The sequence below is a fragment of the Takifugu rubripes genome, chromosome 1 (assembly GCF_901000725.2).
Source record: "Takifugu rubripes chromosome 1, fTakRub1.2, whole genome shotgun sequence".
Lineage (NCBI taxonomy): Eukaryota > Metazoa > Chordata > Actinopteri > Tetraodontiformes > Tetraodontidae > Takifugu > Takifugu rubripes.
The window spans coordinates 12,365,144-12,391,426 of NC_042285.1; the positions used below are offsets into that span (position 1 = coordinate 12,365,144).

The 26,283-nt window shown below is 45.5% G+C and overlaps 4 protein-coding genes across 18 annotated transcripts; 3 read left to right on the plus strand and 1 right to left on the minus strand.

Annotated features, from left to right (window-relative positions):
- Positions 1 to 200: 200 nt before the first annotated feature.
- irf3 (interferon regulatory factor 3) lies at positions 201 to 4,865 on the plus strand. 3 transcript variants are annotated; one of them, XM_003961282.3, is made up of 11 exons: positions 201 to 359; positions 1,003 to 1,169; positions 1,251 to 1,422; positions 2,039 to 2,112; positions 2,190 to 2,247; positions 2,352 to 2,420; positions 2,538 to 2,783; positions 2,883 to 2,973; positions 3,201 to 3,490; positions 3,571 to 3,689; positions 3,958 to 4,865. In XM_003961282.3, the coding sequence occupies exons 2-11, from the start codon at positions 1,005 to 1,007 to the stop codon at positions 4,069 to 4,071; spliced, it is 1,398 nt and encodes a 465-aa protein (XP_003961331.1). In that variant the 5' UTR covers positions 201 to 359; positions 1,003 to 1,004; the 3' UTR covers positions 4,072 to 4,865. The 3 variants fall into 3 exon arrangements, with proteins under 3 accessions (XP_003961331.1, XP_011601455.1, XP_011601457.1); XM_011603153.2 differs by having other exon boundaries at positions 201 to 296; XM_011603155.2 differs by lacking the exons at positions 2,039 to 2,112; positions 2,190 to 2,247.
- On the minus strand, positions 4,275 to 15,069 carry LOC101062154 (synembryn-A). Of its 13 annotated transcripts, none has more exons than XM_029834421.1 (18): positions 14,976 to 15,069; positions 13,179 to 13,273; positions 12,888 to 12,932; positions 11,662 to 11,749; positions 9,232 to 9,345; positions 8,960 to 9,054; positions 8,800 to 8,847; positions 8,042 to 8,059; positions 7,875 to 7,964; positions 7,217 to 7,800; positions 6,888 to 7,023; positions 6,562 to 6,750; positions 6,364 to 6,458; positions 6,104 to 6,254; positions 5,921 to 6,016; positions 5,708 to 5,852; positions 5,278 to 5,557; positions 4,275 to 5,171 (listed from the first exon to the last, which is right to left on the minus strand). In XM_029834421.1, the coding sequence occupies exons 6-18, from the start codon at positions 9,047 to 9,049 to the stop codon at positions 5,045 to 5,047; spliced, it is 2,049 nt and encodes a 682-aa protein (XP_029690281.1). In that variant the 5' UTR covers positions 9,050 to 9,054; positions 9,232 to 9,345; positions 11,662 to 11,749; positions 12,888 to 12,932; positions 13,179 to 13,273; positions 14,976 to 15,069; the 3' UTR covers positions 4,275 to 5,044. The 13 variants fall into 13 exon arrangements, with proteins under 13 accessions (XP_029690281.1, XP_029690244.1, XP_029690275.1 ...); XM_029834384.1 differs by having other exon boundaries at positions 9,192 to 9,345; XM_029834415.1 differs by having other exon boundaries at positions 8,960 to 9,061; positions 9,192 to 9,345.
- adm5 (adrenomedullin-5) lies at positions 12,189 to 13,397 on the plus strand. Its single transcript, NM_001032741.1, is given in 4 exon segments — positions 12,189 to 12,587; positions 12,723 to 12,804; positions 12,890 to 13,030; positions 13,201 to 13,397. Coding segments are annotated over 3 exon segments (372 nt in total). The 5' UTR covers positions 12,189 to 12,587; positions 12,723 to 12,733; the 3' UTR covers positions 13,361 to 13,397.
- On the plus strand, positions 13,745 to 25,188 carry LOC101061927 (transient receptor potential cation channel subfamily M member 4-like). Its single transcript, XM_011603220.2, has 28 exons — positions 13,745 to 14,330; positions 16,199 to 16,260; positions 16,352 to 16,529; positions 16,710 to 16,890; positions 17,446 to 17,615; positions 17,711 to 17,888; positions 18,863 to 18,927; positions 19,044 to 19,277; positions 19,828 to 19,930; positions 20,014 to 20,135; positions 20,222 to 20,521; positions 20,608 to 20,709; positions 21,055 to 21,183; positions 21,351 to 21,480; positions 21,748 to 21,893; positions 22,052 to 22,164; positions 22,240 to 22,350; positions 22,431 to 22,477; positions 22,567 to 22,799; positions 22,892 to 23,007; positions 23,141 to 23,273; positions 23,365 to 23,539; positions 23,605 to 23,770; positions 23,845 to 24,026; positions 24,141 to 24,273; positions 24,365 to 24,437; positions 24,561 to 24,654; positions 24,746 to 25,188. Exons 1-28 carry the CDS (start codon positions 14,262 to 14,264, stop codon positions 24,772 to 24,774), a joined length of 3,774 nt encoding a protein of 1,257 aa, XP_011601522.1. The 5' UTR covers positions 13,745 to 14,261; the 3' UTR covers positions 24,775 to 25,188.
- The last annotated feature ends 1,095 nt before the right edge of the window (positions 25,189 to 26,283 follow it).

The window sequence follows — 26,283 nt, forward strand, 5'->3', positions numbered from 1 at the left end:
AAATTGAATTTAGATTGTTATTATTTGTTGTGAGGGTGTGATTCTGTCGGTCATGAAATTAATTTAAAAGGCTAATACGGTAATTAGAGTGTAATTATGTCTTCACACATAGGGGTTATCAGTGCTGCGCGCAATGGTGGGTATTAACTCCCCCTAGCGGTCTCTGCAGGTATGGTCTGTGACGTTTCTGTGACGTCAGTTGGAAAACGAAACTTTGCTGTCGGAGTTTCCCGAGAAAACCAGAAACATTCGATTCTTCGGGAATCTGCAAGTGAGACCTGTCAAAGGTTCACAAGGTGAGTGAAAGACTCACAACGAAGCCGCCGTCTCGCATCGTGTCGTCCATCGATACCGGTCAGGTATGTGGTTTATTCAGAGGGGACGTTGTTTTTGGCCAAATCAAGACTGCTGGTGCTACATGGTAACGTGTCAGTAGACAGGACTAATGTGCCCATATTATTATTATAATTATTATAATTATTATTATTATTATAGTGTTTTTGGAAGGTTGACACAGCTTCATTTCATCCACTTCCTCATTTAGTAGATTCCTCCCAGACTGCAAATGAGTTATGCTTTTTAGGTTTTCTGTCCTCTTGATCAAGCTCTAAAATCGGTTTACCCCCCCCCCCAAAAGAATTCGGGAGTTCTGTAAAAGTGTAGTTTCGTTCGACTCTATCTCCTCCTTCTTACAACTCAGTTGAAAGATTATTTTAGCCGAAATCTTGATTTTAGATCTTAGAGCAGAGTCCTCTCATGTCTAAATTATTGCATTAAACACTAAACAATGTTAGGTGACATGATCGTGCTTTTTACCGATGATCAGGTTTTTAATGAAATTTGCTTTGGATAAATAATCCAATAATAAAAGCAACATCAGCCTATTGTTCGAAAAGGTCACATTAACGGTTTTGTTTTTAAATGAGCACAATATTAATTTATTTCCATTGTCTTGATACTAAAACTGGGACATCAAGGCTGTTTCCTCTTCCTCTTCTGCAGAAATGTCTCACTGTAAACCGCTGCTCATCCCGTGGCTGCGAGAACACGTCAACAGCAACAAATATCCAGGAGTCCAGTGGACCAACCCGGAGAGAACGGAGTTCTCCATCCCCTGGAAACACGCTCTAAGGCAGGACTCCTCTGACGCCGACATTCTCATCTTTAAGGTGACTGACTGCACGTTTCTGATGAAGGGGAACGCGGATGTTGCCCACACAAAAAGGCTAAAGCATGTATCCTCCCTGCAGGCCTGGGCAGAGGTGAGTGGAAACGGACGCCCGCATGGGGACACATCTGTCTGGAAGAGGAACTTCCGCAGCGCCCTCCGAGCGAAGGGCTTCAAGCTGGTTTCCGACAACAAGAACGACAACGCAAACCCCCACAAAGTCTTTCGCTGGCCAGAGGAGTCCCCTTCCGCAAGTGAGGACCTGTTTCGCTGCATCCTGTGAAGTATATTAGTGAACCTGACCAATATTAAACCTACTTCCTGCTACTGGACCTACATGTACTGTTCAGGCTGCTTTAGAAACAGCAAGTTATATATATAAATCCTCTTAAGACCCGAGCTCTTGTTTGATATGCAATTTTTATTTCTCTTTGCTATAGGCCCCAGTTAAGCAGAATTAATTACTGTGGTAATCTAGCCCAAAATGTGATGTCCACACATGTGGACGCGGGGTCTTAAGAGTCAACTCGACTCTAAACTGTGGGAAATTTTGGTCTTGCACATGCGCCGCAGTTTGAAATAGCATAAGAACCTGCTAATACCGTAAACACATGCTGCTCATTTATGCTCACGCACGAGTGTGTGAGGGCCGTCCTACAGTACGCCTTAATGGCCTCCTAATTACCATTCATCTCGCATTCACTTATGATTGGGTTTGTGGTTTGTGGCTGAGATTTTGTCAAGCTGCTATGCAAATTCGGGAACGCGAGTACAAAGCCATTTGTAGAGGAGATTAGAAGATGAAAGGGCTGTTTTTGAGCAGAATCAATCCTGAAAAGCCGCCTGAGCTCTTTTCTTTTACTCTCCAAGAAAATTCCTCTGGCAGAAACCAGAGACAAGGTGAGCCCGACCTGCACGAGGATCTGGGCCTTCCTACACAAGAAGTGAGAAAGTCAAATGCAAATGATGGATAAAATCAGATTCCAGGTGATTTTATTCATGTGTGTCTGTGCTATTTTAGAGCCAGGCGCAGCCCTTTCAACATTGCCTCTATCTTCCAGAAGAATCTGTCTTTTTAAGTAAGGAATGGAAGTGATGTTTATTTATTGACTTCACTTCCTTTTGTACTTCAGTAGACCGATAGACAGATTTAAAGAGCAGTTCTTATCATGTTTCTCACTAGTTGACTCCACCGCCAACAATGATATTCTACAGGATTGTCTACAAGGACTGAATATTGGCCCAGAAACAGGTACACCTATCAGCTCAGCTCCTCTCCTCCTCACACGTTCAGCCGCTGAAGGTAGAATTTATTTTATTTTTTTCTCCCTGGAAAATAGTTTTTCGCTTTTTCCAACTTTTCCCACAGAGGGCACTGCAGGCTTTGAGCCTTCCCCTGAGCAACAGCGTCTCCAACCGCAGGCTGTGATTGGTGGGTGCGTGTTGCCTGGGCAACAGCAGTATCCAGTAACGTTTGAGGGTGCAGCCGGCGAAGACCAGTTGCCTGAGCAACCAGCACATCCAAAGGAGGAGGCTGAGGGAGGAGCCTGTGGTGGGCAGCTGGCTGAGCAGTTCATACATACAATGAACATGACGAGTGATGGAGATCATTTCAGTGAGTTGGAGACCGCTGCCCCCCCTCCCCCAACATGCTATTGTAGCAGAGTTTCGAATGTGCAGCTCTTACACGCCTTCTGTCTCCATGACTCCTCAGAGACTCAGTTCAGGGTGTCGGTGTACTACAGAGGGGTGAAGGTGTTGGAGCAGCTGGTCGAGAATGAGGCTGGAGTCCGCTTAGTCTATAGGTAACATTGCAATGAGCCTCTCGTGACATCCAGCATGTCTGACAAATATCCTGTTGTTTATTTCAGATCTATGAGATTGATAGTGATGTATGTATAAAATTAGCATACGGCTCATTACAGTAGTAAGCTAAGTGATTCTCTGGGACATACTTGCCACATTTTATTACAGCTTCCTGGCTAATGTTTATGTCAGACTATGGCCTGAGATTGTCCTTTCTTCCCTTCAGGCCTGATCTCTTGGGTCCGGTCCTGGATCCCAAGTCCGGCCTCCACATGGTCTCTTTGCCGAGTCCTGGCTTCATCCTCGATCAGAAGCAAGCCGAACTAACTCAGCGCATCCTGGACAATCTGGGCAACGGTTTGGACGTGGGAGTTTTGGGCCACGTGGTTTATGGTCTGCGTCGAGGTGAAGTCAAGGCGTTTTGGAGCATCTCCAGGTTCGACCAGAGCAGAACGCCTCAAGAGGTTTCTAAACTGGAGCCTCAACCCCTTTACCTGTTCAAGGATTTTATACAAGGTGGATGAAACAAACATCACAGATAATTACATGAAATTCGATCTTCACCCTCATGGAATGTAGCGTCTTTTTATCATTAGGAATTCTGGATTTTGTTAATGGCAGAGACAGCCCTCCCTATTCCCTCTTCCTGTGCCTGGGGGAGAAATGGCCAGATCCAGACAGCAGACCTTGGGAGAAGAAACTCATCACCGTGGAGGTGAGAGAGCCTCGTGAATGACGAAAACTCACAGACAGCATGCAGAGACGTCCTAGCTGAATTCTAGTTTGGCAGCTGAAGTATAGTTTGTTGCACAAACCTGTCAAAGGCTGCCCACTTCTGCAAATCTGCCTCACTAAATGGAAGAAACCCTAAACCCAGATGGTGCAGCAGGTGTGAAAGGTTTCAGTATTTATAGAAAAGCACCGTCTCATTCCAGGCGTCACACCTTCCGCTCGGGTTTAAACAGGTTCTCCTCTCCTCTCAGGTGGTCCTGACCTCCATGGAGCTACTGAAGAACATGGCCATTGCAGGCGGCGCCTCCTCTCTGCAGTCGGTGGAGCTGCAGATTTCACTCGAGGAGATGATGGAAATGTGCTGACAACTGTTGCTGGGCCTTCTCAAGCTGCTGCTGCTTTTACTCTACCCTCTTTATCTTTTACGTGTCTTTTTACGTGACAATACTAATGTACGCCGACATTCACCTTTTCATTTGGATTTTTTTGGAATTAAAATCTTATAACTGACTGTGAGTGTATGAAATAGGCAGGAAGAAACACACAAGAAACCACAGCAGTTACCACATGGAGCAGATGCACAACTTTATTTAAATATTCCTCCACCAAAAATGAGAATACCTGCAGCCCGAAACCACCTGAAGGCAGTTCACACTACAGCCTAATCTGAGATGGTTACCAAGCACAACACTCCAGAGACGTGACCGAAGAAAGCAAACATCACACGTGGAGGCCGCACTGCCTATCATGACTACTGATTTCCAGTCTTTCCCAAAACGTTTCCTTTTTTCCCCGGCGTTTGTCTGTCGTGATCGCGAACCCAGGGGCAGAAAACCCCCTGATCCAGTCATAGAACTTCAGACTGACGTTTGTTGTCATGGAGATAGAGCTTTGTGGAGAACAGCTTTGTGGTCACGTGGTACAACAGTTGCCACGCTCGGACATGGAAACACATGACTAAGATTTACCTTAACATGAGTGCAAGCACAGGAAAACAAAGACTGTGGGGATTATTACAACGAGTTTGTGGGGATACATCTGATCTTTAGAGGTGAATTTATTTAATTATTAACTTTATGTTATTGTGCAAATCCTTCTGCTATTTTAAAATATTCTTGAATCTGTCTGAAGCCTCTAAATAAAACTGGAGCACATGTTACATGGATGGCGTTCTGTTATTACCATGATTCAGTTTGTTCTCCTATCAGCTGAGATTTGTATTTAGCGTGACCTCACTGCTGCGTACCACAGAGAAAAAAAGCATCCTGATTTGCTGACACCTATTTTTAGATAGAATATTTACAAAAGAAAAAGAATTTCAGCGAAGGGCGAGGGATTTTAGTTCTCTCCTTCGTCATTGTCGGAGCCGGACTCCCTCTGCTCGGGGATGGATTTCTCCATCAGTCCTGACATTGACACCAGCTTTCCCTCTGCATCCACTCCTATCGCCTGGATTAGATTGTCTCTGCAAAACAGACGTAAAATGTAAGTGAAACTCTGACATGACCGAGGTCGGCTAGTTTCAAGTGGATAAAGCCGAGGAAAATAATGTGACGAGCCTTTCCACTGACTTGGCAGCCTTGTTGAAGAGCATGAGCAGCCTCCTGGCCTCCTCTTCCTTCTCCTCCTCTGTCATACCCTCCATGGGGTCTGGCTGCGGTGACTCCACCCGTCCCGTCACCGGATTGATGCGATCTTTGACCTTCCGGTATTCCTCTGTGTCGGAGTCAGAGTCGCTGGAGTACTGGCCCTCTGGGCTCGAGGTCCTGAGACCGTGACCACCCAGCAGCCCTCTGGAGGCCAGCAGGCCCGCTGCGTTGCCATAACCAGTGTGCTTGACAAAACGACTCACTGGAAGAAAAACTGCTGCTTTAATTTTTTTTTAATGATAAATGATCTATATTGTGTCACTCAGTTATTTGTTATTTTAGAGGAAATGTAGAGAGGGGACTGGGGTGGCCTCCCAGACAAACTCCTAGGATTTACCCTGTTTGCCCTTACCGTTTTCTTTACAGAGGACAAAGATGAGGTCAGCAGCGCAGTGTTTGAGATCCGTATCCAAATGTGTCATGAGACGGATGAGGCGACTCTTCACGGTTGTGCCCTCCTCTGGCCGGTGGGTTACGTCTCTCAGAGGAGGGAGAATCTAAAGCCAGGGTTAGAACTTCAGCGCATCATATCCTCAAAAGGTTCACTAGTATGGAGGAGCCTTACATGTTTCTTAATGTATCGGCGTGTTTCTCTGTGGGCTCTGCAGCTCTCTGTTAGCAGATTGAGGATTGGCGTCAGCTTCTCCTTCATCTTTTCACCCTGAAAACATAGAGTATGTTGAGTGTTACGTGCAGCTTCTACAGTTTTCTTTTCTGTTAAACATTAAGCCTCTGCTCTCTGCTTTACCGACTCCAGACGTCTCTCCATGAACAGCACCAGGGTGTGGACACAGTCCATGTTGACCCCGAGGCATTGCTCCGAGCCTGGTCCCACAGGCACCATCAGCAGCACGTCGAGGCACTGCAGAGGCAGCGCCGACAGCAGGTTCACCGTGTGACTGACAACAACAACAGTGGGAGCCGATAAGAGCCCTGAAGGATCATTTAAACTGAATAATGAGAGCACATTTTCCTGCTGAATGCAGCCTGACATGAGTTCATTCTTACCCCTGCAGTTCATCAGTTTCATCTGGAAGCAAACAATGCTTCATCAGGCAAACACGTAGAAGCGCCACTAGGTGTCGGTAAAGAGCCGCATCATCCTGGAGGGGAGGGAGAATGAAGAGAATTCCAGAGGAGGAAAGGCTCTGATTTCAGATGCCATCTGAAGCTTGACAGGTCAAATATGCATTCAGTGTCACTGACCTCGCTCGGTTCCTGCCTGTGTGTGCTGTAGGTGATGTTGAAGAGGATTTTGAGGATCTCTATGATGCGCTGTGAGGCTTCCAGTGAGATGGGGGGTGCAGCTGGGCTCAGCACACACTCATACTGGTCCTTCCACTGAACCTCCAGGCAGTTTTCCAGTGCTGCAGTAAGAATAGACACCCCTCCCTCCTAGCAGAGCCACATGATGTGCATGAAAAAAGGGAAAGAATATGAAAAGTGTCACACAGTCGAAACTGCCCAGTGTAAGCACTGTTAAATTAACAGTAAACGTCACAGTAATTAGTGTAGAAACTGAGACCAGGAACCTGCTTAAGCTGAGTCCTGAGCTCTGGTCGGAGTGCAGTGATGAGGAAGACGAGGCGTAGTTCGTAGAACTGGACACTGGAGGGAGGCGAGCAGCTGATACTGGAGGAGAGGCGCTCGATGAGGCCACACATGAGTCTGATGGAAATAATAACCAGAGTTCAACTGTTTGGAAAAGGAAGTCAAGCTCATGACGAGTCAGCAAGATAAGCCAAAGCCACTTTTCTATCAGTGTACCCACGTTTCCACAACAATGATCATTTGTTGAGATGTACCCAATAACGCTGGCGGATGGTTACACAGCAGGGCTGTTGCCTCAGTGTGGGCCTACCTGAGACTGCTGAACCTCTCCTGGGCCCAGATGCTGTTGTAGACCACATTGCACAACACCTTCATTGCCTCCTTCCTCTGTGCCTCCTCTCCAGAATCCTGCTCCTCTTCCTCCGCATCCATCTTGCTCTCCCTGCGGTCCCTCCTTCCTCGCTCTAGCAACTTCTGATGGATGCTGCCTCTGTGCATCTCATTGATGCTGGTCCTGTGGCTGCCTGCCCAGCTGATGCTGTCTAGGTCCCCGCTGTTGGCATTGCTGACGTCACTCTTGGCGTCCTCGTCAAAAGCAGAGCACTCTTCGTTGTGGTCGTCTTCATCTTCGACGCGACTCTGTGACACTTTGGCCTCAGCAAGAGACGCAATAATGCTGTCATAGAACTCAGTGTCGGAGTCGCCCGCGTCCTCACTCCTGTCACAGGTGGTCAGTCCGGCATGTCTGGCCAAGGCCAGGAGGGCAGTGTCTGTCACAAAGGGTCCCAGGACCTTTTTGTCCCTGGAGAGGATCCTCAAGGTGCGAAGACACACTCTCAAGAGATGACCTTTGACTCCAGTTCCTATGAACCTCAACAGGACACCAGCTAAATTCTGGAGACAAGCGCAGATATATTTTAGTGCCGTCCCTTTAAAGAAGAACTGTGAAAACCGTCAGTTACCGGTACCTGTCTGAGGATGAGACCTCGATTCTCCTGGTCATACTCATCACAGTCCGAGTCAGAATCAGCGTAGTCTCTCACTTTATTCTTCTTAAACTGACACAGGAGGACAAAGAACCAAGTTTAATCATTATAGAAAATAAACATTCATGCTTTAGTTGTTTACACCGTACCTCTTCCAGTTTTCTTTGCTTTATGAAGTATTCCATTGACAGAAAGCAGTTCAGCAGAAGAGATTAGCTATTAGACAAAGAGTCATGCAAAGAGGCTGCACTACAGAGCTGTTCAGGATCATGCTAAACTAAGCTGAAAGGAAGGAAATCTTCTGTTTTTCTTGAAAAAGATGCTTTCAAAGATGGTACAGATTGCTAACTATACGTGCAAATACTGTACGCGATTACAGGTGTGAGAAAAGGAGCTAATAAGAGCTTGTTTCTGGCCTCAGGATGCTGCTGTTTGATTTTGTCAATTCAGAATGAATTAGCAGAATCTGATAGTTTGTATTTGTTAAGAGCCACAAAAGAGGGGAAAAACTAAATAGCTGGTATTAATATATGATGCATCACAGGGTTTTGATGACTTTTTTGGCTTAATAGCTTTAGTAATCAAAAAAAAAAAGAACGCTACAGATTTTTAAAATTATTTTAAAAAAATCTGTAGCATTCTTTTTTTTTTTTTAGCATTGTTCATTTGTTATTTCAGTCATTTGAATTATCCATTATTTAATGTCCACAAATGAAGTGGAAGACTTGAGTAGATTAAGATGGGTAGTTGGCAGCTCTCAATCTGCCTGAGTGTGCAGGGAGAGAGGATCAGGGGCAACTGATGCAGCACAATCACTAATCACACACAGCCTGGGAGGGATAGTGACGTGTGTAGAAACACAGGAAGGACGGACTTGACATGACAGCAACAATAAGACACTACTTACTTTCCTTCTGTCTCTCTCCTCTGCGTCAAAGAAGAAGCACTGTGCAAACTGCAGGACAGACATGACGCTTCACTTGTGTTCTCGGCAGCAGCAGCGGCAGCAGCAGCAGCAGCAGCGCTGGCATGTCTTCAGGAACGTGTCAGACGTGTGCGTGTGTTACCTCTTTGTTGAACTGTTGCAGCTGCGCGTCAACACCGTTCTCGTCTCCCTGCTTGATGCACCGGATGATTCCATCCAAGTCCAGGTCCATACTTCCTGCAAACTCAGAGAGACATCAAGAACGTTTCAGGCAGTTTCACAGCATAAAGGTTATTTATTAGTTACATAGAAGCCAGACACACATGATCTGCTCAGCTAAATCTGTAGCTGGCAACGCCTATCGTGGCCCTTACCTTTGACAGTTAAGTTATTCCGTCAAACTCGCAAAATCACCTAAAATCTGCCGAACCAAAGCGATGTGGCTATATCAGCCGTATGTCCAATAAACTCCTGGGTTGTCCTGTTACACCTGTGTATCAGCCTCTCTCTGTCCGTCTCTCCCTCTCCCTGTAATCCAGGAGACACAGGAGCAGTGGAGTGGTTATGGTCATAATCCACTAATGGACTCTCAGCTTATATCTCTGCGTTGACCTTCGGGGCATCTAGCGCACATCTCTCTGCGTCCATCTTTAACACACTCTTCCACCAAATCTCTTAATGGCACAGAAATATTCAGGAATCTGTTATGCTTCTGTGGTTGTTGCGTAACTCCACACGCCTGACAAAAAGGCTTGGGTATTAGATAACATCAATGACAGGTCATACAGCCTTCAAATGTGATCAAAGCTTTCAATCATGTAATTGAAAAGCTGCAGCAATTTGCCCAGACAGTATTATAAATCTGTCGGCAGTACCAGAACATGGAGCTATTTTGTGGCTCACCTAATTTAGCCATAAAGCGGAGTGTCACACAATACTAGCATGAGGAAATTACAAACGATCCTTCGTATCCCGTAAAAGTGAATCTAACGTCTAGTTTCTAAATCGAAAATTACGATCTATTAGAACTTTTTGAAGCAATGGTTATCTTCCTTCTCATCTTAGCTGTTACACGTGTCCTCGAAGACTTGATCCGCGAGAAGATGATATGTGAGTGAGGGACAGGCCTTCCTGACAGGATGCTGGCTCTTGTGACAAGTGGGTAAAGGAAACGCGGCCTGGGATCGGGTGCGTTGGGGCAACAACAGGAAGCACAATGCGTCAGCGATAGCAGGACGCAAGTCATCGCGGCTCTGAAAATAAATAAATTTAAAAAAACAACTATATGAACCCAATGGGGGGAAAACTTCCAGTTGCAACACAGGATTGTTTGATTCATGCTGACACAGACTGACATCATGTGCAGATGTGACACTCGGCATGTAGGCGAACCTCACCAAAACCTCGGCAACATCAGGAGCTTACTCTACTGCATGGATTTGGACTTGTGGATTTCTGAATTTGACCCTTTTAAAGCCCCTTTTTAATATTATTATATTGTTTTGGACAGATTCTGTTTGTCGTTGCTCTCGATTTAGATGACAATAGGTTCACATTTTATTCTAGATGAGTAAAGAAACCCATGAGAGTTTCACGCGCTTTTTACGGCATTAATAAGAATTCCAAAAAGAGTTTTATTTTTGCTCCATTTTAAATATCCAATCCAATAAATGTTAGTACATGAATGAGTAAAAGTTATAGCTCTTCTGTATAGTAATATGATAAGACAATGATGAGAATCAAGCATATTCAAGGTCTCAGTGTGTGTTCACCCAGCAACGCTCCTCACACACGAGCCCCGAGGTGGTCTATGACACCACTGTTGTTACTACTCACACACACATTACGGTGGATTTTCCAATATGCTGATACATCAAATATTTCAGACATACTATGAGGCACCCAACCATTCCTGGGAAGCCTGTACCGCACTCGCCTCTGGGGCCAATAAGCTCTTGAACATAAACTGGCCCAAGACCGAAGTCCTGCAGGTGAGACTGTCCTGATCCACCAATCTTTCTGTTCAACAAGATCCTGGTTCATGTTGCCTACATTACAACACCTTTACTCCACAGTTTTCCAAGCAGGAGCGTAAAACCAGACCGACACGGAGCCCCTGCAGGCGCCTTCATGAGGCCCTGTGGAGACCTCTGTGGTGTCTCCAGAAGGACTAAGCTTCAGGTCTTCAGTCCGGCCTCTGTCGTGTCGGCCCCTGAACAACTGGCAGCCAGGCTGGATGGCTTCAACATCAGGGTCCTCAGGCGGATCGAAGGAGAGAGCTGGATGTTACCAACACGCCAATACGGGGGCAGATCCAACAACCATCTGCATCCCAACGATGCCCAGAGAGCGCTGATATGGTCACTCCACCTGCCTACTCCTGGGTCATCCCCCACGTGCCGTCATAGGTTTGATGCCCAGCAACAGGCTTGACATAATTAGTTAAGAATATCGGTCAAGAATCAATTGTATGAATATTTGTAATAAGAGAGAGAATAATTTAGGTTTTTTGTATGTGAGGTCTATTATTCAGTATATTACTGAACCAATGAACTATCTCATTATTTCACCTACGGGGGGCATGGTGCTGCTGTGGTTAGCACTGTTGCCTCACAGCAACAAGATCCCGGGTTCCAACGCCTCCCAGTGTCTGCGTGAGTTCTCTCTGGGCACACGGGCTTCCTCTCACAGCCCAAAGATTCGAGCCGGTGGCCCCGTCGGACATAAAACCTATCCAGTCGTGCAGACTGAGACAGGTTTTGGCGCCCAGTGAAACAGCTCATGAATCCAAACAACAACAGAGATTTGTAATCTGGCTGCTGATGCTCTCGTCTGCACGTGTACCTGAAGTGACTCAGTCAGCTCCTCTTCAGACACACACTGCTCACACGCTAGTCACAGGAAAGTCAGACAATGGACTCGAGAGGGGAAGCTGTGATTGAGAAAGAGCAAGAGATGAGAGCGCTGTGGTGTAAACCATCAACCCCCCACGCTCGCTCCTAATGGATTTACTGAAGGGCTAAAAGATTAAAAATGCTGGCATCATTTACCCAGAAATAAATTTTTCATGTGTCCAAATATTTCCTCAACCATCTGTTGCACTGACAACAGCTCCTCTTTGCCCCCATTATCCCTCAGGATTTACTCTCTGGAAAGATGGAGAACTTGTTTTTGAAATACGTGTGGAGGGGTGGATGTGAGCGAAGGCCGGCGGAGGAATAAACAGTGACGGCAAGACTGACTCAAGGGAAAACGGCACAGGAAAAATGGGGCGATAAAGAAAAGCCTGGAGGGGAATCGGTGTTATTTTGGGCTCTGCGGGCTTCCTGCAGGTGATGCAGATGAAAGAATGATTTCTGGAACAATTGCTCAGACGCGAGGGAAGGCTGGGATTAGAGGAGGATATGGATGGGGGAGGGTGCGCGGAGCATAAAGTAAGCATAGAAACGATGTAAACATTGCAGACTCAGGGTCACTTAAAGTTTAAGTACAATACCGTGCTACGACACTTCTGCGAAGAAAAAAAAGAATAGTTCATGCCAGCGACACATCTGTAAACAGAAACGAAATCTGCCAGCATAGGTGATAAATTAGCGTGGGAAATAAGACTGTCAATAACGCCACGTCCCAGAATCCAGACACTCCCCCTACGTCCCGCCACAACACTATAAAGGAGCACAAGTGGACAGGAGTTTCCAAACTTTGCCAGCGAGCAAGTCAATACTGGTTTATTCCAAGAGACGCAACAGGAATTTGGGATTATCTTGGCGGTAAGCGTCATCTTGGATTCATGTATCTGCATTCGGATGAGTCTCTATTGTGGCTTTTGTTTCCATTTATCCACATTTTAAACACTAAATCTGGACACTGCTGTCCTCTCCCTCACTGCCGATTGTCTCACGCAGGCCACTGAGGTATGGAGATTGGCATCGTGCTGCTGCTGATTGTGACTTTGACTGTCGCCACACCGCTCAGACCGACTCCCAGGTAGGAGAAAGGACACCAGTAAGAGTACAGGTGGGAAGAGAAACACGGTGTGAGATCTTAAAGTGTTTCTTTGATGCACTCACAGGCCAGACGCTGTCCTCCCTGCGGGCACTGTCCAGGGTTCAGGGCTGAAAACGGAGACACAGGCGCAACATGCTCAGGCACTGAGGATTGTTCCTTTTATCTCAGAAATCAAAAATCTGAACCTGGAAATCCTGAAACACAGGTACGAAAGGCGTTCCCCGCGACTCCGGTCAAAGGGGATCGAATGAATCATGCACTTTTATTTCAGGAAAGGCATTTTGATCTAAACAACTGGCAGTTTTTGCTTTGAATGGAAAATGTGTGCGATATTAAGGAAGCCTTGACTTAACTTTATTTCTCCACTCTTGACAGAATGGCAGCCAGGCTCCGTCCACGGCGTGCTCCTCAGCGCGGTTGTCAAGTTGGGACGTGCCAGGTCCACAATCTGGCCAACAAGTTGTACCAAATAGGCCAGAGACAGGGTAAAGATGAGTCCACAAAGGTCAACGACCCGCAAGGATATGGCAGATAGGGGGGAAAAGGGGAAATGATCACAGACTAACAGGTGGACAGTTCTCAGCAAAGTCACTTATCTATTTATAACCAAGTATCTGTATTAATTCTGAGTATGACTGACCGGTACTTTGCAGCCTTGTGCTCTGTATACACACTGAATGTGGATATTTCAATGCTAAATCAAATATTTAATCCTTTATCTTCATAAAATAGAAATACTTATATTTAAATGTATTTTACAATAAATATTTAACATAAAAAGTGTATGGGGGTTATTGTTTTTGCTTTGGGTCTTGAGACAAGACGCCCAAAATAATTCTTACAGGTCGATTACGTCATGTGCAGCTAGGAGATTAAAAAACAACTGAAGTGGGATTACGTGTTACTTTCATTAAATAGTACTTTCATTTTCACATTCCTGACTGTATCTACTACCAATTAGCTTTCACAAATTATGATGCATCTGCTGGGGTGTTAATCAAGGTCTGTGATATTTAAGGCAACTGTGGGAGGGTGCACACGCTGGCGGACCCTCAGTGATCCTGATTTCTGAACACCGGCGGTTTCGATTCTGAGTTTGTCCTCAGTCTCAACATGTGATAGGATGATTGAGGGTCAAGCTTCTCATCAGTATTGATCACAGGAGAGGTGTGTCACGTTTGGAGCAACTTGGCTCCTCCTATGAGCTCTGGGCTTGGAGGACGGTGTTTGCTTGCAGACTCCTGCAGGAACCGCACCCTCACCTGGGTGGAATGTCTGCACTTTCCTCTGAGTGCACATGCAAAGATCCTTAATTTCTGGACTTAAATACGCCCACTTAATTTAACTAATGGGTAGACAGCGATACTGAAGGACTGGCCCTTCCTGTCCTATCTCTCACTCAACACAGAAAACTGGGGGGAAAAAACCAACTAAACATGAGAGAGACGGGACAAGAAAGTGGAGGGGGCGGCGGGGACCAGATCCAAAAATCTGAGAAGGACCAGGTGCGTAGGCTTTCTGAAATCAAATAAAATGATTTTTTATTGATGTCATTAGTGTAGGTCCAGCAGTCGTCAATCACCGAAGGGTTCGTTAATTACTAACGAAAAAGACGTAAGGAAAGTTGCGTCGGGAAGTTATTCCCTGGGGCTCCGAGTCACGATTCGTTGCGTGCACGGGCAACCGTGCGCCAAATCCACGAATCATTTTTGGGGTCTGCGTTGTATTAAGTGTGCAAATCAGCCCCATCTGTAGCTAACATAGGCTATGTTCCGATCCTCGGTGTTGTTTACAAGCCCGGTGGAAGTTAAGCTAGCTCGGTTGAGGGAAACGAAACTTCCTTAAATCTAAGCGGTGCTAAACTCGAACCCCTATGCGTCAGTGATCACACAACACAATCTCCTATTAGTTGTTACCGAAATAACCTCAATCCATATACAATTGTATAACTCTAAAACAGACGAAGACACGCCTACTATTGGATGAAGCATCTACTCCCTGCGTGATGGCTAAATGTAGCATCTCATTTAGCATCGTTCTGGCTATCAGTATTATTCTTTAATGTTGGCCCAGGCGAGGTCTGAAATCGAAGGTTAATAGCGCAAAATTAATGGCCAACATATAAAAAGGGTAAAAGTCTCTCTTCTCACAGCAAATATTTCTCTTCCACAAGAAGGTGCGTAACGAGAGGAGGAAGGGCTGCGTCCCATATCGATGTACCTTTCTGCTGGCTCTTGTTTCAGCCGTAGTTGACTGGAAGGGGGCTTGCGCGTAAAAATGGATGGAACGCGACCATAAAATATAGTCTAAGCATCCTATTTTACCATTTAACTTTTAGTTATACATTATTTTTAAAACCTAAAAATCATAATGTGAATGATTTTTCTTTTAACAGTTTTAAGTTTTTGTGAAGCAGAAACCTCTTATTCGTCATCATTTGAGACTCGCAGCGCTGATTAACACATTTTTATTTGTCACGCTTTTATGTTAATGATTTATTATTATAGTGACAATTGTCATGACATTTGTAGATATTTTTCACCTTTATTATTAAAAATATCTAAAATATTTATTGGTCTTTTATTATTTCCCGAATTTTGTACACAGTCTAAAGAAAAATGAGCCACTTTTCAGCTTAGACATGAGCTGGTTCCTAAAGATTTTGGCAGTGAACCAACACTGAGAGCAAAGCAGCCTACTGGGATGATGTGGTTCTATCAGATTCTCCAGATATGAAGGAGTTTGGTGTCTAGGGGCCTTGTTGGTCACAGCAGAAAAGCCTGGCCACAGAAGCCACAGAATATTTTAAAGTGCTTTAATAATGTACTTAAATTACACTGTGAGTTATTAAATATAGATATGCAATACGAGGTATCACGTACAGTGGAGGCAAATATCCTGCTGCTCATTGGTGCATCTGTGATCACTTTGCAAAAAAATAATTGGGTGTTTTTATTCTTAATAATTTAATTAAAGCAGAACTTGACCAAACGGAATAAAGTAAGGGTTTCTAAAGATCTTCCATCTGCACTGTGCGTAGTATCAACTGTACGGAGGGGGTGACCCCTCTCAATGTCAAGTCGTTTTGTTGTACTGCAGAATGTGTGGTATGCACTAAATATACCTTCCCCTGGTCACATCCTATGTGCACATTCTCTGTCTTACACGCTTGCAAACCTGAGTTGAAACTTCAGCCGCTTGTCAGAAGTCACAGTCGGGTGTTCAGACATGTCACATTAGCAGGTAGTTCTGAGCCAACGGTCCTGCTTCCCTTCACCCGGCACCTGCAAGATCTCCTCACATTAGGCTGAAAAATACAGCTAAACCTGCAAGTATTTACGTTGGATCTCACAACCTGTTGAAATATTTACAGAGCTGGATCCCCAAAATCATCAAGAAAAGGATTTGCACCACTTTTGTGGAAGACTCTTTCAGGTACTCTGAACATGTTCCGCTCTTTCACAGCTTTCACTGTTGATGCAACAAAAGATCGTCATGGTCTTCTTCTCTGTGTCACCTCTCACAGCAATGGCGGCCTGTGCCAGTGTGGGGGTGCAAGAGATGCCCACGCTTCGGTGGCTCTGGGAGACTATTTCGGCGCCGCCATCATTAACCACTGGGACAGCGCCCAGCACTCCTCGGAATCCCCGACGGATGCTTTTGGAGAGCTGCAATTTGCTGGCTCCAGCAAGAGACACAGCTATGTAGGTGTCCTCTTTGTTGCCTTGGAATCCTTGATCAGTGTTGGTTGGAAAATGTTAATTTCCTAACCTTTAACCTCCTGCTGAAGCCCCAATCATTAACGCAATATTTAGGATCATTTATTTGCCGTTTCTTTCCAAAACTTGTGAAACATCTTTTACTCAACAAAATATCCGTTGCAGTTCCTGCGGCTGTCCTGGGACACGCCTCCATCTATGGTTTACATCTTGATGACAGCCCACTGGGGGCTTCCTGCTCCTAACCTGGTGGTTTCAGTGGTGGGCGGAGAAGGCAGGACGAAGCTGAAGACGTGGGTACGGGAGGTCATCAGACAGGGACTAGTGAAAGCCTCCCAGAGCACAGGTGAACATACAGCAGCTTTTTTTTAACTTACTGACACAAAGGTAGAATGTTTCTCCATCAAACGACAAAGCTGAGTTTAAAATAGTATTTATTTGTCAATAAATCTACATTGACCAAGTCGATAGAACGTGACAATACGGTTGGAGATTTTGTAAAAAGTGACTGCAGAAACAGAGAGTTGTTTTTTTTTTTTTTTTGGAGCTGCAGCTGTTTCTAAATCAGCCACATGTCTCTCTGGGGTCTGATTCTATTTTGGTGCCACAATGGCCATTTCCTTCTGACTTGGGTGCCAAGTGCAGGTGGCACATCGTGATACTGATCTTCCGTGATCTAAGGTCACGCTAACCAGCTATTTTGTCGGAGGCCTGTGATTACAGAAAGAGTCATGAGGCAGGTGCCAACGTAGGTGGTCCAAACGGAAAATTTCATTTTCAGGGAACAAACTTGTTTGTTAAACTGATGAGTGGAGGCTAGCGTTGTGCAAGCAGCTGTGTTTGACACAAATCAGTGAGACTCTTTCTCCTTACACATGTATTCTGCAACTCTCCCTTCCAGGAGCATGGATTATCACACCGGGTTTGCGTGAAGGCGTTGGCAGGTGTGTGGGAGAGGCGGTGAGGGATCACGCCACCGCGGCCTCATCCGTCTCTCTAAACAAGGTGGTGGCGCTGGGCATCGCTCCTTGGGGGATGGTCCCAAACCGGCAGCAGCTGGTCAACCCTCAGGTCAGACCGGCGCTCGCCTGATCAATTCACCGTATTGGAATGAATGTACAGTTGCATAGTTTTACCTCATTGCAATCAAAATACTTAATGTACAGGGCAGCTTTCCTGCTAAATACTACGTCCAGAACACGTCGCGAGATTCCTGCTGCTTGGATAACAACTACCAGGCCTTCCTGCTGGTGGATGATGGGAGCGTCGGCCGCAGAGGAGGAGAAACGGGCTTCAGGGCCAAACTGGAGGACTACATCTCCCATCAGCGCACGGGCATCTGGGGTGAGACATGAGACCTCATTTTCTTTCATTGGTCAGCAGAAATGGAGGCCCTGTGTTCTCTAGTGGGCAAATGTGTCCACTGCTTCTCAGGGAAACTTCCAGCCACGATCAACGGCTGCGTTTCCACTGCAGGAACTTTGGATAATTTCACAGGGCTGAGACGTTGATACTCATCTCCGCTGCAGGAACCTCCCCTTTTACGGGGCTTAACAGAGTCCCTGCCCCAGAGTAGGTGTTTAGAGCAGCTCTGAAAAACTCCTGGGTGGGGCTTGTGCTTTACTCTCTGCCTATTTACTAAACCTAGAGCACAATGTGATGAGGAACCCAGGCCCAACAGCAGGCGAGGCGTATAAGACGGGCAGACAGATCCTCCAGCACGTACAGAAACACACAGACCAGAAAGGTGGCAACCACCTGACTTAGTTGTATTGCAACGCAGCATGTTCTGTTTACTTAATATGTAGTAACACACTGATGTGCACACGGATATAGCTTGCAGCGGTGGATCGGAACAGTCACATGGGAAAACTGCACACTTCAGCGCTGTAGAAAACCCCATTCTCTTGGAACATTATGCTGCCTCTGCTCCCTTTATCTTTACTTCCTTCCTCATTGTTGTTTTCTGTTATGATTTTTGCTTTTGGCGGCTCGCCCGGGTGACCTCACTTAAAACCCAACAATTACGTGGCGATCGAAACTTGAGGGGGTCCCGCTGCGCGGTGGTGACACAACCATCGAGAGGGCAAGTGGGAGGAACTCCAACAGTGGAAAAGGCGGCCATGTTCTCCCACAGTCAGAACTCTTTGGAAGGCCTCCTGAAACATGTGGCATCTAGTGGTTCAGCATATAGCTGCAAGAATTTCAGGAGAGGCTCACCAACATGTCGAGACAAGCAGGGATCTGAGCAAGTCACCGCTGCATTAGAACTCTCATTAGAACTCCACAAACACTAAATCTACCATCCGTCTGTGTAGGCAGTGGCAGCATCAACATCCCCGTCCTTTGCATGCTGGTATCAGGAGACGCCACCATGCTGGAGGTACAGCCGTTGTTGACTGATTGTCAATTAAGCCTTGATTTATTTTTATTTTTTTAAAAAGGCAGCTGAACCCTTTTCATTCATAAAGAAAAACCTTTCACTCCCTTTGCTGTCAGAGAGTGGATCTTTCCCTGAAAACCTCCATGCCCTGGCTGGTGCTGGCTGGCTCAGGAGGCTTGGCGGACTTCCTCTGTGACGTTCTAGAGAACATGTCCTCCGCCCCAGTGGTCCAGTCCTCTAGCGAAGGAGACGGTGAGGCGGGTCCCATTGTGGATCTAAAAGACAGACTGGCAGAGCGGGTTAAAAAACACTTCCCCTCTGAATCAGAGACGGACAAACTTGTTGAACAGGTTAGTAAGATTTGAGAAGCTCAACGGGCATAAGTAACACTTTACCAACACTCTAAAGATTCCAGATGAACCTCACACCTGGTATTTTATGATAAGAATAGCAGTTTTTATCCATCAGCGTTAATACTGTGTTATGTTCAGGTTTTGCTGATGCTGTTCCATTTTAATTTGCTGCAGTCATGTCAAATTCATCATTGTGAATTCTTTGATATCTACATAACATGTAACGTAGAATCTGATTTATTGAGGTTTTACTAAATAAATGAGGTATTGTCTTCACGAATAACATAGCAGATCTGCTGCAAAGATGCAAAAAAAGACCAAGCAGCAAAACACCTCTGTCATCTCCAGTCAGGATGTCTATTGTAAATTATGTCTATGCACTCTGAACATGCAGGTCATCAGGTCATTGCAGAGGTTGACAATGTTCTAATAAGCAACGCCATGATTAGATGGTAGCTCATTGTAAATTTCTTTAATCTTGTCACATTGTCAGTGGTCCTTATTTTTACTAAATCAACACCATTGTCTTATCTTCTCTCCTTTCCAGGCCTTGAGCATCTATCAAAACAGGGACTTTATTACCATCTACCATGCGGAGCAAGAAGGCCCCAATGACTTTGATACAGTCCTGCTTAAAGCATTAGTGGGAGGTAAAAGTAGCTGGAAATGTGCTGAAAGTGCGCCATACCTGAGGTGGGCCTGCACCTTTACTTAGATATTTTGATTCTTACAGCCAGTAAGCAGCGCGTCTCCATTGAGGCCAGCCCTTACAACGAAGAGCTGAAGCTTGCGGTCACATGGAACAGAGTGGACATTGCCAAGAGTGAACTATTCAATGGAGACATCCAGTGGAGGGTAACACACATTACACCTGATCTAGTGAATCTCCGCTGCTGTGAACCTTGTCTGATCAGATCTGTCACCTTCATCCTATCAAACAGTACGAAGACCTGGAAGATTCTATGACAGACGCCCTGATTAACGACAAGCCGCAGTTCGTGCGCCTTTTTGCCGAAAATGGCCTCAACATCCTGGACTACCTGACATATGGCAGGTTGGAAACCCTCTACCAATCAGTGCCTGATGGCACTTTGCTCTACCATCTACTCCAGCGCCGCCTAGTGGAGCGCATGGGAACTACCGCCTTCGTGCGCACACCTTCAGCTGCGCAGGACTCTGCCTCCAAAGTGACGGCAGAGGATATGCAGAGTGGCCCAGGGGCAGCTATAACCCTGTTTGAGGTTTGCTTTTTCTCTGACAGGCATCATTGCTGCTGCAACAAAGACACATTTGCTTGTTTCTAATTATATCTGTGCTTTCTCCTCAGGTTGCAGGGGTCCTGGAGCTGTTGATGGGTGATGTTTGTCAGCTATTCTACTACGATGCTTTGGGCTTAGAGCGGGTAGCATCCAAGAGAAGAGCTCTCAGGGTATTCTTCAGCCTTACAATATGTGGTTGGATGTAAATTATAGCCACAGAACTTTGGATTTCTTTTGCAGAAACGACAAAATAACTTCATTGGTCACTCATTTTTTGTTCCAAAACTGAAGCCCTAAAAACTTTTTAATTGGAAAAAAAATGTGTAGTTGATTTATGAGGCATAAGGTGTCCTCCCTTTCAGGAAGTTTCAAAGTTCTTTTTAAACTGGTGGTAACCCGAATCAGTTAAAGATCTACCAACAAATCTGTGTGCCTGTCATGCCTTTCATCAAACTTTTAGATGGTACTGCCCAAATATAATTTCTGTTCTGTTCTCTTCTTTTTGTCCACCTCAGAATGCCAGTAAGCTGCTTCGCAGTGACTGCTTATATCGAGAAACGCGCTGCTTATTTCCCTGGGCTTCACTCTTCATTTGGGCTGTCCTGCAGAACAGGAGCGAGATGGCCTCATTTTTCTGGGAAATGGTAAAAACCTGTTTCCTCTTTTTGCACTAGAAAACTCAGTGCTGACCGCTTTAGATAATCAGGCTTACTGGAAATCAGGAAATTAGTGGTTAAGGAAAATAAAAGTAATGAAAAATGGTATTTTGAATATTCAGCGTTTGGTTTGTGCGACTTGTTGTCTCTGCCAGGCAGGAGAGCCGGTGCTGAGCGCCCTGTGTGGCTGCAAAATGCTGAGGGAAATTTCAAAGCTGGAGTTGGAGACTGAAACCAAATTGTCCATGAAAGAACTGGCCCAAAAGTTTGAGAACCTGGCACACGGTGAGACCATAAAACCCGGATCCCCTCTTAATACTGGGCCAGTAAAAAGTCCAGAGACGACTAACATACTGTAGATATTTGACATCATTTCTCCCTATAGTTTTATATAAACCATCGTTTAAAACAAACGTTGCTACTTTAGCAGGAGAAAGAAAGGGGTTCGATTGCTCCCTTCAGTCAAGCGATCATTGTTTGAGAATTAACCGATTACCCTGCATGAGGTGCTCACGCATTTAAGTGTCTGCACCTGCCCGTCCTCCCCATCAGACGTCTTCAGTACGTGTTACCGGAGCGACGAGAGCCGCTCCTTCACCCTGCTGATCCGGAAGTCTCCCGTTTGGGGCGGCACCACCTGCCTCCAGATGGGCATGAGCGCCGATGCACGGCTTTTCTTCAGCCACGATGGGGTGCAGGTACGTTATCACGCAGTGTAAAGAGCAGCATTTCTGAATGTCCTCCAGTGTTTAGCTCATTTCATCGGATGCAAGTTCTGCTTTTGGTAGTTAATTTGCACTGAAGAAAAGATTTCATGACCTCAGCGATGATGAGGACGTTTTCTTCCCTCCTCCAGGGTCTGCTGTCACAGATCTGGTGGGGGGACATGAAAAGAAACACAGAGGTGTGGAAGCACCTGCTCACCTTCTTCTGCCCAGTCCTCTGCTACACCAACCTCATCTCTTTCAGGTGAATCCCTTTTCAGGGTAGATCATTTCTTCCTCATACGTATAAAGTTCATTTGAATTTCCAATTGTTGCACAGGAAAGAAGAGGCACAACAGAAGCAGGAAAAGTCCAACGAAGACGGAGTGGGCCGGGACACGGACAGCCTTTATGGCGCTACTGTCTTTTCCTTCTCAGACATCAAGCACATGTAAAACTCCAGAGTCTCTAATGTTGAGTGAATTCCAAAGGTGCGTTGATGCACTGATAGCGTGTTTTGTGTTTCACCAGTGAGGCTGAAGCACATCCACACTCTCCCAAGCTGGGATCCATTAAAGGTGACTCCTCTGGGAAAAATAGTGTTGAGAGAAAACCTGGTGGTGCAGCTGTCGTTATAGTAACGATATGTCTTCCTTCTCCACCGCAGGGATGTCACAGAGACCGCCAAAGCGTCCATTCATAGTGTCACGATGGCGCCAGTTTTGGTTTGCACCTGTGACCTCATTTTTGGGCAACGTCCTGATGTATTTCCTCTTCCTCCTGCTGTTTGCCTACGTGCTGCTGGTGGACTTCAAGCCTCCCCCACCCTCCGGTCCGGCCGTCTCCGAGTATGTGCTGTATTTCTGGGTGTTCACCATCGTGTGCGAGGAGATCCGGGAGGTGGGTTCAGCCAGGCCTCTTAATGCCTCAGAAAAGCAAATACCCAGTTATAGTAAAATGGCAATATGAGTCTCTTCTTTTTCCTGTCTAAGACCCTCTTTGTGGGGATGATGACTTGGCGCCAGAGGTTTAGAGTTTACATTCAGGACGTGTGGAACAAGTGTGACCTCATTGCCATTGCACTGTTCATCATAGGACTAAGCTGCAGGTAAACATGACTGACAGTTATTACGTAATGGAAGTTCCTGAGAGTTTCTTTTTCCCATTCCGTTTCCTTGTGCTGGGGTTTGTCCAGTGGGTGGCGCTGTTACGTCATGTGTGTTTTGTCACTCTGTGCTCAGGATGTTTACATGGTCATACGAATTTGGCCGCAACATCCTCTGCGTGGATTACATGGTGTTCACCCTCCGTCTAATCCACATCTTTGCCATTCACAAACAACTGGGGCCAAAAATCATCATTGTTGGGAAAATGGTGAGAACCACGGTGGCACGGGATGACACGTCCGGAATGTTTTCGATCCCGTTTGAACTTTAACACCAAGCAATTCCTTTTTACTGTCCAGATGAAGGATGTCTTCTTCTTCCTCTTCTTCCTTGGGGTGTGGCTCATGGCGTATGGCGTAGCCAACCAGGCTCTGCTTTATTCCTACGACCCTCGCCTCGATCGCATCTTCCGGCGGGTTTTCTACCGGCCGTACCTGCACATCTTTGGGCAGATTCCTGTGGAGGAGATGGATGGTATGTTCATCATACTGGAGAACTGTTTGTCCCAGTCTAATTTTAATAACATTTTTGTGTCCCAGTGGGGAAGGCGTGGGACATGGAGTGCACAGAAAACGTGACAATGATTCAGAATGGTTCGGAGCCCTGCAGGGTCTATTACAGTAACTGGCTGGTGGTCATTCTGCTGGTGGTTTATCTCCTGGTCACCAACATCCTCCTCATCAACCTGCTCATTGCCATGTTCAGGTAAGGGACCCATCAGTCAGTTCGTCCGTCCGTCATTGACATGTGGACACTCAGCTCTGATTCTGTCTGTCCAGTCACACCTTCACTGAAGTGCAGGCAAACAGCGACATCTACTGGAAGTTCCAGCGCTACAACCTAATTGTTCAGTACCACTCCCGTCCATCTCTGGCTCCTCCTTTTATCATCCTCTCTCACATAAATCTTTTTATCAAGCGAAACATCCGCAAGGTTCCTTCCATCAAGATCCACCATTTTGGTCAGTATCTGAACACTCCATTTACCCGTTCATGCGTTTTTTCCAACAGTAGAATCCCATCACTGTCCTAAGACGCTTTCCTTTTTCAGATTTGTCGATGCTTTTCTCTCTTAGTGTTGGAGTTGAGAGGGAAAGCAGCGAACAGGTTGATGACATGGGAAACCATTCAGAAGGAGGACTTCCTGACCACGCAGAACAAGATCCAGAAAAGCAGCGATTCAGAGAGGCTGAAGCGGATGTCTGTTAAGTGAGCGATCGCTCCCGCGCCAACACAAAAGCAGTATTTTTACTTCTTTTACCGTCCAGTCATTTGAAAGCAAATGCTTTTATTTTTTCAGAATGGATGGTGTAGTAAAACATCTGTCAGAAAGCAGGGACCTCGAACACAGGCTGAGAGCGCTGGAGAATGAGGTAAAATCTCTGTTGCAGCATTTCTGTTGTTGCTAATGCAAAAAAATATAGTCTGTAAGGATAATAATTGTCCGGCTTTAAGGACTGAAAAGTGTGGTTACTGAGAGCCTTGTCTCTCCTCAGATGGAGTACTGCTCAAATGCTCTGAGCTGGATTGTAGATACTTTGGCACAGGGCAGCACGTTCAAACCTCCTCGTCCTCCACCCACATTAAGAGGTGTGTCTCAGTACCCAACGCATGCGTTTTTAACAGCTTTATTTGACCAAAGCTGCCTTTACTTGAATTATTTGCCTCTTCTTCTACACAGATGCTTTCCCGTCTTCCTCCTGTGCTTGAACAAGCGTCAGTGATGCCTTTACTTGCTCAGGGACGTGCGAGCCTTCAATCAACCTGCTGGTCTCAACTGGACTGTTAGAAAATATTGTCTTTTCTAAACGACAATTCTTTCATTATTACTTACAAGTGCATCTACTGTGCCAGCTATATATTTATCTTCAAATACCAAAGGAATATGTGTATTTATAACAAGTCACAATGTTCTCCCATAAAGTGCATTTATACTTTTTTTTAAAGAATATTTTTATTTTTTAAGGTTACTAAACCGTAAGGTTATTAAACCGTAGTTTACATGGCTTCCTCGCTACATAGTAAAACTCCTTTTCCTCAGTATTTGCTTAAAATTCTAAATGTAAACCAGATGCCTTTTTTAAAAATCCTTCTTCTCCCCATAATAAATTATATTAAAAGGTACACAAAAGTGTGTTTTGTACACTGAAAGTTTACATTTTAATTTCTCGACAAGAAAATGCACCTTAGGTTTAAATGTTAAGCCCTTAGTTCTTTAACAATTACTTTTTATAGGCAGGCACTTGTGTTTAATCCCACTTGCACAATGGAGCCATTTCTTCCCCCGTTCAAAGAAGACACCAAAGGTTAAACAGCAGTTAAACGTGCAGAGTGTAAAGCACCAGCGTGTTGTCACAGGATATACTGTGTGTAGAAAATGATAGCGTGAAGGGTGCATCAGCAGTGCTGGATTTCAGTGCGCCGCAGCACCATTGAAGGTCACATAGTGGAGCTGTGCTATTGAAGGAGCCTTTACTGGAAATAGCCCAGGCCACCACCTGTCAGCCGTACCGCTGGCTTACACTGAGAGGCAGTGTCATCACTTTCCTGTCCCACTGCTCCCTAAATGCACCACGGTGGCGTGTGTTCAAAATAATAAAAAGCTGCCACTTATTTAATTGCCATGAACGGATCTGCATTTTTATTGCTAATCCGAGAAGTCAAATCTTAAGAGTCGCCTCAGGAATGCAGCCGTAATCTTCACCTGCTTCTATTTCTGTCCGTTCTGTTCATTCAGCCATGTCCTCTGCCTTGGTATTAGCATTAGGAAGCACATTCTCAAGACATTTCTGTGTTCAATTTGGGATTAGATGTAATTTTAGACTTAAATTTTATTATCTGTTTATTTTTTTTAGTCTACAGTGAAGCCTTTATTTATAAAGTTGTTCAATGAGAAGCTGAAACTGGATAAATTAATTAGTTCTCATAGCAAAGCCAGCAATTAGCTCTCATAGTTGGAGATCTAAAGTTGGAAAGAGAATGTATATTGATTCCTCTTATCTAATTTGATGAATGTTGCGGGATTATAAAACATGAAAATAAAGCTGCTTTAGATCTTTGGTGGTAGGTTCCAGTAAGGGAATAAGCGTCGCGTCCTTAAAAAAGGACTCCTGATGCATTAAAACATGTTTATCGTGGTGTTTGATTAAATATTCACTGCCGCCGTCGTGACTGAGAGCTGAACTCTGATCCTGGCGGGTGGGGAGGCTGCAGGAGCAT